Source organism: Eubalaena glacialis, chromosome 12 (assembly GCF_028564815.1).
Source record: "Eubalaena glacialis isolate mEubGla1 chromosome 12, mEubGla1.1.hap2.+ XY, whole genome shotgun sequence".
Lineage (NCBI taxonomy): Eukaryota > Metazoa > Chordata > Mammalia > Artiodactyla > Balaenidae > Eubalaena > Eubalaena glacialis.
In genome coordinates this window covers 42764937-42778380 of record NC_083727.1, presented here as the reverse complement: position 1 = coordinate 42778380, position 13444 = coordinate 42764937, and the positions used below count along the sequence as shown (strand labels likewise).

The following is a 13444-nucleotide window of genomic DNA, read 5'->3' as shown; positions in this document are numbered from 1 at the left end:
TTTGCATATGTTTCCTGTGTACATGAATGAAGCATTTCCTACCATGTTATACATTTTTCCTTCTCCACTCCCTAATCCACATTAACATTCCCTACAACATAAAGAGGGACACAGCAAAAAAAACCAATCGTGGTTCATCTCTTCAAGAAGCACTTTTTCTGCTCTAGCTGTAGTATGGAGTGCCATATATAGAAAGAAAATATTCCTTACGATTAGGACCTATCTCTTCACTCCAGATTTCAAATCAGTATTTGGGAGAAAGCTATGAGTTAGAAACTTACTGTTTGATGATAATGAAAAGCCTTAGGTAAATATTTTAAGATATGATGTTAAGATAAAAATAATAATTTTAATCATACCTACATATGACTGGTTATGAAGGAGGTGACAGAATGAGATAAAAACTAAGAACTAAACATCTTGACCTAAATACAAAGATTAATTTGACAATTTCTAAGGTAAGAATGATATTGTGTTTATATATTTGGTCTTTGTCCCAGTTTCTGGCACAGAGCTCCTAAAAAACCACTGGCATTTCCTAAGTGAAGAGAGGAATAAAAACGTGTCTTTTTTTATGTTAATAAGGTGATTTTTGGACCCCACCTAAGGATAGTTGCCAGAAAAACCAACCATGTGATTAAAGGGTTAGAGCTCCTTGGTTCTCAGGGAAGGGGAGAAAAGAGGGGCTGGAGACTGAGTTCAATCACCAATGGCCAATGAATTTAATCAGTGGATTACACTGATAATGCCTATGTAATGAAGCCTCCATAAAAACCCAAAGGACTGGGTTCGGGGAGCTTCCAGGTTGGGGAACCAGTACACTTTCATATGCCATCATGCTGGGCCCCAAACTCCAGTAGGACAGAAGCTCCTTTGTTTGGGACCTCACACTATATATTTTCATCTGGCTGCTGATTCATGTCCTTTAATATCCTTTATAATAAACCAATAATCTGGCGAGTAAATGGGTTTCCTGAGTTCTGTGAGCCACTCTAGGAAATTAATCAACCCAAGGAGGGGGTCATGAGAACCTCTGGTTTATAGCCAGTAATAGCCTGGGCTTATTGGCATCTAAAGCAGAGGGTAGTCTTATAGGACTGGGTCCTTAACTTGTGGGATCTGATGTCATCTCTGGGTAATTAGTGTCAGAGTTCAGTTGAATTGTAGGACACCCAGCTGGTGTCAGAGAATTGGATGTGTGGGGAAATGCCCCCGACACACATTGGAAATTGGTGACCAGACCCTTTGGAAAGGCAATTGATAGTATTTTTCCACTGTGGTTTTACTTCTAAAATTCTAGTATAAAAATAATAATAATCAGTTCTCTGCAAACACTCTTGCTCCTCTGACTTTATTCCTTTTGTTGTACTTACCTAAAAAAATCCTAATCCTGGTTAAGTGTCCATTATTATCCATTCCTATAATCCTGCATCCAAGTAGCCAAACATGGTCAAAGAGCAAAATCATGCTGCTGGGTGTCAATATAAACATATAGCCTCTGAGCTCAACCACTGCCTGACAATCCTTGTACACTTCTCCAGTATATTTGCTCTACTTTCCAAGACAACTATTTACTCACCTATAGTAATTTATACCTTTCTCAAACTCTCTCATTATCTTTGTAGGAAGGTAGGGTTAAGAGTATCCATCTTACTACAAAGCCCAGGAGACTGAGTCACAGAGATTAAGATATTTGGTGGTGGCAGAGCCAGTAGGCAGGGAGGGCACCTCAGAGGAGGTGAGCTTCCTATCACTGAAGTATTAAAGTTCACTCAGGGATGTTATAGAGGAGATTCAAGCATTCTGTGGGAGATTAGAAGAGATGGCCTTTAAGGCCTCTTCTAACTCCAAGATCCTAGGATTCCATGTTGCTTCTTATATTCTATCAAAATAAATGTCTTGCTGAAACTTCTTCTTCAATCACAATGTTAACAATGTTATGGGACTTTTTTGACCATCTCTTTAATATTATTACATGTAACCCAGTGACACAGCTGAAGGTTATAAAATTGTTGCTTGTCTCTTCTTTCTCCTTCTCTCCCTCCCCAGTAGCAAAATATGATAAAACACAAACAAAACCCATCTGACCCCCCATCTCAGTCTCACTATTACCTTCTCTGCCTCTTTCCCCTTACCTGTATAGCCAAATTTCCTCAAAGAGAGGTTTTCACTCACTCTCTCAACTCCCTTTCACCTCACTTCTCCGGAATCTAGCTTTTCATTATTTCCCTTTCCTGATCTCTACAGCACTTGACACTGTTGGTTGGCTGCTCTCTCCTTGAAGCATTCTTCTTCCACAACATCATGCTTTTGGGGATCTATAACTCTACTTCTCATTCTCATCCAAGGTCTGCCTGCCCTTTAAGTGTTGGTGCCCCCCCAAAGTTCTGCTCACAGCTCTATTCCTTGCTGTTTCATCCACATACCTTTGGCTTTATTGATCTCATATATGCCATACTCCACTCCAGACCCTTGTGTTTAACTGCTTCTGTTATTCCAGAGAAGCTTTAATGTCAACATACCTGAAATCACACTGCATCTTTTGCCCACACTTCATTTTCTTTCATATTCCACACATATCTGTCACCAACTCCCAGCAATTCTACATTTTCACTCTTTATTCCTCCATTTCCGTTCCCATGAACAATTCTTCCTTTCAGTCCTCATCTGAACCAATTCAATAAATCTTGAATTGGTCTTGCTGTTAGTCAGGTCCCCATCTTTTCTGAACAAATTGCGGCCAATATGCTGACTAAACAGTTTAAAAACTAACCATGCTATTTATTACCTGCTCCAAATTCTAGAGGATCAAGTTGAATTCCTTACTAAGCATTCCAGGACGTTTGTAGCATAAAGAGTACAGGTTTCAACCTTTACGAGTTGTGTGTGTGTATGTATGTCTGTATAGTGGGGGGATGACAAAGAGGGGGAGTTCAGGTTTTTCCTCTGGGTGGTTGAAGGGTTAAAAATGTTAAAATTATACTGTCTAATACAAGGTAGGTGCTCAAGGAATGGCTGCTCTCTTATTATGCCCCGTGGTCCTACAGGATTACACTGAGTTCTTTGGATGCAGCTGGCCTGCTCCTTCCTGTTGTTTCAGCTTGTGCCTTAACCAGACAGACCAAAGGTGGGGCTGTTTAATTCCTACTCATCCTTCAATATTATATATATTATATATATATAATATTATACTTGAGTACCACTTCCATATCCAGCTTAGGTAGCTTGACACCGTAGGCAAGTAGCCACCACTTAGGTAGCAATCAATCACTTCCTCTTCTCCACTCCCAATGTACCCTCCATAGAGCTGATTGGGGCCCTTCTGATACTGCTGTAAAAAACAGTTTGGTACTGAACTATTTCAGTGAGTATATGATTAGCTCCTTGAGGCCAGGTGTTCATCTTTGTATGCCCATAGTCACCTGCAGGAGTTCTAATCATCAAATCTTTGGTAAATAAACGTCCAAATTATAAGATATGTATAAACTAGGGGCAAGAAAATGAGCTTATAACTGTGTTTTCTGAAATAAGCATTAACCATTTTTTGTTGGAAAATTCAATCTCTTAGTTGAAGAAAAAATTCAAAGCAAGCATTTTATAAGAACTTTTTTTCAGGATAATTTAAAGAACACACTACTAGCCATGCATACTCATATGCAGTGGTTTATTCCTTGAAAATTTTGTGAGGATTAAATGAGATAATCTTTCTACTGGCCCCTCAGCACAGTGCCTGACACATAACAATCATTTAAAAAGTTGGTCTTTAACATTACTATTATCATTCATAGATCATGTTCACCCAGGTTCTTCTAAAATCTACATTACTGAGTCAACTATATTTGGCACTCTTAGAAATGGATGCACTCTTTCAGGCCACAGGATACAATACAGTAGCCTGCCAAGGTGGACTGAAAACTTAAAGGAAGAAAAGGTCTCATTAACATGTGATAGTGGTTAGTTGGGTCCATGTTCATGTGTCAGTACCAAATTGCCTATTTAGAAAACTAACAAGCTGGCTTTGTAACACTGAGCATAGATGCTGTACTAGAAATCTTAGGTCCTCAACTATCAGAATAATTTTAAAAAACAATATAAATAAGTTGGCAGTATTTTATGTACTTGAAAGTCCATAATTTCCACATGTGTTTTCATTCTAGCCTTGTAAACTTAGAGAACACAGTTACAGTTATACACGGAAATGAAACAAATTAACAGGTTATATTTCCCTATCCTGATTTTGTTATTGAAGTAATTTGATATTTTATGATTATTATGTAGTAAAACTTTTTCTGGCAAGTCTTACCTGGAATTAAAAAGTATTTAAAAGTTAAAACAAACTTACTAGAAAAAAAGAAACACTGTTTGTTCTAACAAAATTTATTATGCAGTAATTACAAAGATTAAAGCCTCTCCCATCTCAAATAAAAATAACTGTTATAATTACACACATAATATAGTACCTTATAGAGTGATTCCAATAAATATCACAGGACATACAGGGCATTTTCAATTGGAGAGACAAATTTACTTTCACAGTGTTTGACACAGGAAACTCTGTTCACATAACGATCTGCATAAGGTCATGCTTTTAGTAACAGTCCACCTAGAACTGTGCCAAAACAATTCTTTCAGAATGTGAAGTACCGGGCAAACCACTCCTGGCGCTGGGGATCTGGAGAAGCCACCGGGGAAGCTTCACTCTGAGGAGGACTGAATTCATAAAAAGAGAGACATGTAACCCAGCATTAAGCTGTTTTGCAAAATGAAGGGAAAAGCACATAAAACATCAGTGCAGATGACCACAACTGGTTCCCTACGTTAGGAGATGCATTTTAAAGATCTGCTACTTCCTCTACACTGGACTGTGTTCTCCACTCCATGAGAGTGCAGCAGCAGCTCAGATGAAGTCCGTGAAGGAGGAGCCACATTACAACAATTACAAGAAACAAAAAAATCAAACAGTTGAGAAAAGTCAGGTGACCTTCTTGGAATAAAAAAGTTCAGGAGGAACTGTAGGAAATAAGAGAGAACCAGATAACATTCTTCTTCTTCAGCACCTTTTCTCTTTTAGTTAGTTAGTTAAAAAAAAATTTTAGAATCTGACACAAGCATTTCTTACAGATGTGTCCTTAACTATTAACTAAATTAAGTAACTAAACCATGGTATAATATTTTTTATATATGTATGTTTATATTAAACTTTCATAATTCCATAAGCAGATACTCTAGGGGAAAGGAGTACATTAAAATGCCAATTTCCCCTCCATCTTCAAAGTTATATAATTTATACTTATCTTAACTCTAACTAAAGATTCTTTGGGCTAGTTAAGAAAATAAAAGAATCCCTACCGTCTTTGGGGGAAATTACAAGGCACGCAACAATGTGTAATGGAAACTCCAGTAGTCATGTTCCTTGAGCCCATGCACATGCATCTTACTGATACCTGAACATACCCATGCACAAGGGAAAATAAGCAACACAAAATATTTAGCAGGAGACACATTCAAAGGTGTATTTGACTGTTTTTCATTCTTGCTATTTTTTTCTATTTAAAATAATGTCATTAACTAGTCATTAATCACTGAGCCTAGAAAAGAGAAGTAGTCTACCTGTATGATTATTACTAGTGACACTGAGACTTAGTAAGAATAAGTCAAAAAATAAATTTTAAAATAGCACAAGATCAGTAATAGTAAGGTAAGCACAAAATGACAGCACTTTCTGACTAATTATTTAATGGATAAACAACTGGATTTCATTCAAATTTTACTTGTTAATACATCTACTCAAGGACTCTGAGATAAAATTGGAATATTAATTATAAAATTTTTTTTCTAAATTTCCCACTTTTATCATTAAGTTCCCAGAGCTTATATATTTTTTATTTTGGCAATAAGCGCCTATATATTTATAAATAAGCAAGGGAAAAATAAACAGATAAGAAACAAAAGCCACTTAATAAATAAAAAATATCTTAAATTTCTGTAATAAGGGGGATGGATTATTAATGAAAAACTGGTGATAATTCTAAAAATGAAGCACCGGTCCATAAATATTAAAATTCTAAGCATATGAATTACATTAGTACCTCTTTAAGCATTTAGAAAATTGACAAGAAAATAGAAAAAATCTTTTCAACAGTTAAAAAGGAGTTCGCTAGAGAGGTGGTGAATATATTTTGAAACTATTTCACAGTAAAATTTCTTTTCCTAGGCTGTTCTTAAAGGAGTAGATTTCTGCAATGTAAGAAAGTAAATTTCTCAAGTTAAAAAAGAAACGAAATCACTGGTGAGACGGGGCTCACCTCAAAAATGTCTTGGGCTCTTTGGGTGGCACTGGCTGTGGAAGTGGTTTGCTGCTGTTGAACTCAGTCTCGTGGACTGGAGAATTAGGAATGGGATCCAGGCGGTTAGGATGTCCATTGCCCACTCCACCAGATTCCAGAGCACTTAGATTGGGAACACTCACAAACCTGTTTGTTGGTGATTTATTGTTCTTCTTCTTTTGCTGCATTAAAAATAATACATGTGAGGACAGTCCCTGCATAAGGACGAATGAGAAAATAGGAACAATAGAAGATACAAATTTGGCATGGGAAAATTTTGGAAGCTGGATGTTAAGATGAACCAGTGTTACCCAAAGTGTGGTCTGGGGATCCTTGGAGGTGCTCTTTACATGGAATCCTCACAGAAAGACATGCTGCTAGGACAGAAAGAATGAGGAAGAAATGTTTAGGAATGGTTCATGGGGAGGAGAGGAGGGGGTGGAAAGAAGGCCAAGGGATAAAGAAGACTGGGAGGAAAAGCGAGAGGGGGAAACAGTAGACCTCGCGGATACCATGAGGTTAAATGGGTTTAGGCTAAAATTAGGAGAAGGTGAAAAGTTAACATAATTTTAAAAGAGAGGTCTGTGAACTTTAGCCATCTGTCAAAGGGAGGCAGTCCTTGCCTGGAAAATAAAAGGAATGAGAAAATGCTTGGCAATGTAGTTTGAATCAAATCTCACATTTCTACCTAAGACTTAGAGCTGACCTAGAGAAATAATTTGGTTTTAAATTCACTGCACCATCTCTCTGAAGAGGGAAGATGAAATCTGTATACTTAAGTCTCAATTACCAATTAATTGGTAGTATTACCATTAGCTCACAATCTTTGAAAAAAATTTAAAGGTTATAAAACAAAAGCGATCAATCTTTTTTTACCTTTTAATTGGTCTTTAAAATTGGTGGATGAAAAGAGCAATACAATTTCAGATTATTAAAATCTATCAGCTTTCAAATCATTAACTTTAGTCTCTATTCATCTGTAGATTCAATGAACATCATCTTGCTTTGTGTAATAAAAATTAACATAAGTGTGTGCTAATTTATGAAATAATTTTTTGCAAAATGATTCAAGTTTGAAAAAAATGCAATTAATAGACAAGATGGTCCTTTTCCTTTACTTATAATGATCTCAACTATCTAGACATTGTCCTTTGTCATTTTCTGTGAATCACAAAGTCTCTGAAAAGAAGCCTATTTTAGCATAACTGCAAAAAGAAAGGAAGAATAATATCTTCTTCAGAATTATTTGTGAAAATTGAGTCCCTATTAGGAGTCAAAATTTACAAAGATGTATCTTTAGCATTTTCTTGTTCTAGTCATGAGAGGGCATAATTAAACCTACTTAAGGTTTCTATTTTAAGAAATCAGAAGTATCATTGGTAAAGTTCTACAGTAATGGTTTTGTGGCTAAAAATGTAATTCCAATAAAATAGGTAAAAAGGAAATATTTCTAATCTTAATTAAAAGCTTATTTCACCCTAAATAATGAATTTAAAAACTGAAACTAACTATATTCATTCATTCACCAATTATTTTTTTGAGAGGCCTTTATGTGCCAGACACTGTTTTGGACTCCGGAGATACAGCTATCGGTTTCCTGACTTTAGTCATTCCATTTTGCAAATCATTCAAGTCATTCTGTTTTAATAAACATTTAAGTTTAAAGTTTGGAGCACTTTAAGTTGTGAAGAAAGGATAGATTCCATCTTCTTAATAGAGAAGTTTTATGAGCTTTGAAAGCAGAAATTTTTCTGGCTAAGGGCCTAAGAGAAATTAGATATGATGTACAAATTAATTAAATCTGAATCAAAAACATAGCTTTAGCACGGGCATTTTTATTTCTACTACTGATTTCTGCTAAAAGATATGTAATCCCTATAAAGCCCATATACATAATTATTTATTCTTTATTACTTGCTTTATTCACTAGAATAATTTGTAGTAGCTTATAGAAAACATGATGAAATTTTGCAACTGAACAAATATTTACTGAGTACCCACTATACCTATAGCACTATGATGGGAGTCATAGGAAGCTCGGGTACAAAGATGTGTAAGACTTAGCCATGTCCATTTCATTTATCTGCAAGGCTCTTCTATCTGTCCTAAGACAGCAACAAAATGTAAGAATAGGTCATGTTCAATTTTAATTGTCAAGAAAGGTGATTAAGACTGTAAGAAGTAAGGCCCTTCTCTGAAGATTAGTGGGCAACAAAATACATGTCCAACCCAAGGCCCATTAAGATGGCAGGCCTTAAGTCAGGGAGAGCTGTTGGGTATACAGGGCTTGGAGTACTTTTCAAGACCCCATAGAGGACAGTGAACACTAAGGAAATGACAAGAAGTTATCCTGAGGAGACTCAGAAATGAGTTTTATTTTTTTTAAGAGAGATAAAAAAACAAAATGGTATAACCAAGGTTTTATAATATTAATAAAATACTGTTTTAAGGAATATGAATTCTCAACGAATAAATGAATATTATTAGCATCTCATTTGAAAATGAGTACATAAAGAATTCATAGATTTTAGTCCTAGATTATTAAATTTAAGAAAACATTTTTTGGAAGTTTTATCTTCTGCTGCTCTAAATATTTTATAAAAATTTTAATCAAGTTTTAAACCATATTCCTATTTTACAATGTTTACAGCACATACCTTAGTCAGTGGATTAATAACACCAACAGTAGGACTTGAGTTAAACACTTTGTTGAAGTTAGTTTCTCGATTGACTAATTCCAGCTGATAAAATTTATTATCCTCCTATGCAAAAGAATTACAAACATTTCTTAAACATTTTCTATTGAATATTTAAAAACTTAATTGTATAAATGCCATTTCATTCAAAATTTAATATAAAACCTGAATGAAAATTTATATACCTTATTCAAAGATTTCTAGACCTGACTGTCAGGTCTAGAAATCTTAGAAATCTTAAAGTCTGCTGGTGGGTGAGTTTTCAACACATTTCAAACCCCGTGCTCCGGGATTCTTCTCTACCCTTTCATACCTTTTCCCTCCAAGGCTGGAACTAAATGTTTTATTTGGCCCATCTCTTTTCCAGAGGGCTGACTGTGCATTTTGAGCAGGCTTAACCTGCATTCATGGAGCTGCTCTGTGCATGGCTGAGTTGTTTCCAGACATGAAGATGGCACTATGGTATATCATTATTCTTGAGTACTGGAAAAGTATTTGATCTTGCCTAATCTCCTCTGTGAGACATCAATGTATTACAGCAATGGTAACCACAGAACAGAGAAAAAGTGAATGGCCCATGCAGAGATAAACCCTTTGCCTTTGGCTTCACCAACAGGTGCTAATTGAACAACCAGACTGTAGGAAGTAAACACATAAGTGAATGGATCACTGTGTGTGTGAAAGGCAGGGTTGTGTGCTCTAGGAGAACTAGATTCTTCAACCCCCTCCTAGTTACCACTGACCATCATTTGCATCATTAATCTCAGCCCATGTGCCTCACAGTCCACAGAATCGGGGTGTAGTGAAAAGAGTGTAGACCATTCCCTGGCTAGAACTGGAAAATCAACAGCTCTTTCTACCATAGATGAAACATAGTAATACATTTGCTAATTTCATGTGTAGAATATAAGGTAATTTTTCATGAATCTACTGCTATCAGATAGAGACAGAGCAAGCTATGATGCCTCTGCTCATGTTCACAAAGCTTGGAAAACTGGGTGGTTATTGGGATGAAGTAGCACATATTCTGTCTTTCCAATGCCTGCTCCTGGGCTCCATCTATGAACCCCAATCAACTACCTGTTGCTTTTTGGCAGGAACTTCCAGTCCCATATAACAGGATGGCTTTCCTAAATGCTAAGAGAAATACGTTAAGGAAAAAGGACTTCAGAAATAAATGCTCTTAGGCTCTCTTTGCATGCTAATATCCAAAGTTTTTATGAAGAGATCAATGAGTAAACAGAATAATTAGCATTCTATTTCTAGTTTTACTCTGATTTTTATTTGTTAGTGGCAGTAAAAAGCAATATTTTAATTATTGATCAGGTCGTATAATTTTAGAAGACTCTAAAATGTTTTATGAATTTTAAAACATTTGTGGTTTTTTTAATGAAGGCAGTGTATTTATTGTTAAGTCTGTATTTTCTTCCCTGATGGACGTCTCAGAGCCACTAACATCTCAGTGTGCACTGAGACTCTCAAGACAGAGCCTGTAGCTTTTCTTAGGCTAGAACCCTAAGAAAATAGAACCCTTTTTCCATGAAGTATGTCTTTGGATCAGGTTTTAGTGGGACACACTTTAGGAAGTTAACAAGACTAACTGGAAGTGTGCAATGCAGGCTTGTGCATGTATGTGTTGACCGTTCTTTCCCATCCAATTCTAATTCTACATGTACAGCACACACACACACACACACACACACACATACACACTTCAACAGTATATTAACAGTACACTGGCAATAACATTATTAAACATTCAATATGTATTAAAAAGTATTTCTTTTTAAAAATTACTGAAAAAAGACACAATCTTCTTACCATAATACCAAATTTAAAATTTTAAATTACTTTGTATTTCTTATCCTCATTCATAAACATTTTAATAAACATTCAATCACAATACATATATTTTGTACTTTCAACTTTTGTTTAGCATTACTTAAAAATATTTTCTCATGTTTTCCCAATCAACAGTTTACAGATGACTAACATGGTTACACCACAACCCCCTACCCCCTAAACCAAAACAACTTACCATTAGTTTCATTATGACCTGATCTCTTTCTGTAAGCATGGCTTTTAATTCTGCAATCATCTGTAAATCTTCTGGTTTTGATTCTCTCATTAGATATTTTTCTTCCATCTCTTCTAGTCTAAAAACAAGAAAACCTTTCATTGATATGATGCATTCTTTTGCAATGCCTCTATTTTTCAAATTGGTTCAGTTGAACACACAAAAATTTAAAATCAAACTTTTTCCGTTAAAACTTGTAAGTGTAATGACATGATTGCCTCAAGAGGTAGTGTTATGAAAGGCTCTCCAAGTGTAGATGAGTTTATTAAAGGCTTTGCAGATTACTTTTGGAAGAATTCACTCATTTTTAAGTCATTTAAGTGTATATGGGAATGAGGTGAGGTATGCTCTGTAGAAGAAATAATATACTGAATAATACTAACCTAGCAATGCAGGCTTGATGCTGGAAATGTAGGCTTACTATTAGGAGAACTTACCACACATACGATATTGTGTGATGACATAAAGTTTGTTAACATATATAAAAAGGACAGAAGATACAGAGGAAAGGGGTACAAAGGACACACACATATGACATCATTCTTTCCTGGTTTATGGGAAATGCAGTTTACAAATTCTGCATATCAGTTAATATACTGAATATATAAACTGGAAAAAAACAACTGGTTCCTTGGATAAAAGAAGAATTATATTTCCTTCTAGGCCTGTTCTGCCCTGAATGAAATGAGAAGGTAATAGAACTAAATGCCACTGAAGACTCCAGAATAGAGGCCATTTTTTATGAGCAGAGGTGCCATGGACCCTGCAGAGTCTAAGAATATAGCACAGGGCAGAATGAAGAGGATGCAAATGGAAACTACTAGTGTAGTTTGATAAAAAGCACTCTCAATTTTAGAAAATTCAAATAATTAGAACAATTTTAAAACTTGTTTTCAAAATATGAAGAATAAACTAAGCTCAACAAAATTATGGTTAATGAAGATTCACAGAAAAATTTCAGTCAACAAATATTGAGTAACTTCTAGATGATCTATCCTCTGGGTATCAGTGATCCACTCCCACCCTCCAGTTCCAGAGGGGTACCAGAATCTGTGCATTTTAGTACTTTTAGTAAATTCCACTAACTCAGCTCAAGCCAAAGACTTGTAGATAACATTTTTGGCTCCCTCCCCAGCCCCATGGCTAAAGTTCTAATCTGGGAAGTAGGGAGGTATGAGGGAGAGGAAGTGTGGGGTTAGGGAGTGACTGTTTCAGGATCAGTTGGGACTTCAGTCAGTTCAGTGTGAGGCTAGTTTCATTATCTTCACTTTTGTTCTGTGACAATTCACTGAGCTCATATAAAGTAACCTTGCATTTTATCATGATGTGACATTATATGGGCAAAGGTTTATATTTTATGGGCAACGGTTTTGAGAAGCTTGAGAAACATGGAAAAAGGCATTTGCGTTTCATACCAGAGTAGCCACAAGATGTCACTAGAGTACTTTCTTTCTTTATCAGTAAAAACAAGCTACACGATTTTTGAACTGTTTCCTGAAGCTGAACAAAAATACTTGGTAGTAAATGGTCACTAAAAAACTCAATTTAGGGCTTCCCTGGTGGCGCAGGGGTTGAGAATCTGCCTGCCAAGGCAGGGGACACGGGTTCGAGCCCTGGTCTGGGAGGATCCCACATGCCGCGGAGCAACTAGGCCCGTGTGCCACAACTACTGAGCCTGCGCGTCTGGAGCTTGTGCTCCGCAACGAGAGGCCCGCGCACAGCAATGAAGAGTGGCCCCCGCTCGCCGCAATCAGAGAAAGCCCTCGCACAGAAACGAAGACCCAACACAGCCAAAAATAAATAAATAAATAAAATTTTAAAAAACCCTCAATTTAAAGCCTTATTTAAAACTATTATGTCTTAGAATAATTTTGAATGTTGCTTTTAAGTATGGAAAATTCAGAAAGCATCTTATTGGGGTGTAAATAAATACATGTACTTCATTTGTAAAGTTAAAAAAAAAAACCCAATAACTATTATGTCTTTTTGTTCCAGTACAATGAGAAGTTAAGGTAAAGTGAGTCTAAAATAGTCAGTTACTATCCCTGAACCACGTTTTTGCATAATAAAGGTCTCTGAACTTAAATTCCAGTTTATGTTTTTGCTTAGTTTCAACATTCTTTACCTACAAAATTATTATCAGTTAAATCTTCTCCACAAAATATCTTTACAGCACCAAAATTTTTTTTAAAAGATACCTGGATAGTAAAGGGAAATAAATAATTGATTAAACTGAAGAAACATCCATATAAACACAAATGGGAAAGCATTAAAGGAGAGAACAAGTAATATGATGTAGATTTAACCTGCAAACATATTTCAAGAATTATTAGTCTTTCAAAACC

At 35.9% G+C, this 13444-nt stretch overlaps 1 protein-coding gene across 4 annotated transcripts in view; it reads right to left on the bottom strand.

Moving 5' to 3' along the window:
- Positions 1–4454: 4454 nt before the first annotated feature.
- Positions 4455–13444, bottom strand: part of FAM184A (family with sequence similarity 184 member A) — a 113384-nt gene continuing 104394 nt past the window's right edge. For 2 of the 4 annotated variants that reach the window (XM_061206953.1, XM_061206956.1), the window contains 4 exons: positions 11061–11178; positions 8984–9088; positions 6306–6508; positions 4455–4710 (listed from right to left, as the gene is read on the bottom strand). In XM_061206953.1, the coding sequence (XP_061062936.1) occupies positions 4629–4710; positions 6306–6508; positions 8984–9088; positions 11061–11178 (508 nt within the window). In that variant the 3' untranslated portion in view covers positions 4455–4628. Of the gene's footprint in view, positions 4711–5169; positions 5445–6305; positions 6509–8983; positions 9089–11060; positions 11179–13444 lie in introns of those variants that run through there. The other 2 variants (XM_061206954.1, XM_061206955.1) reach the window with 2 other exon arrangements.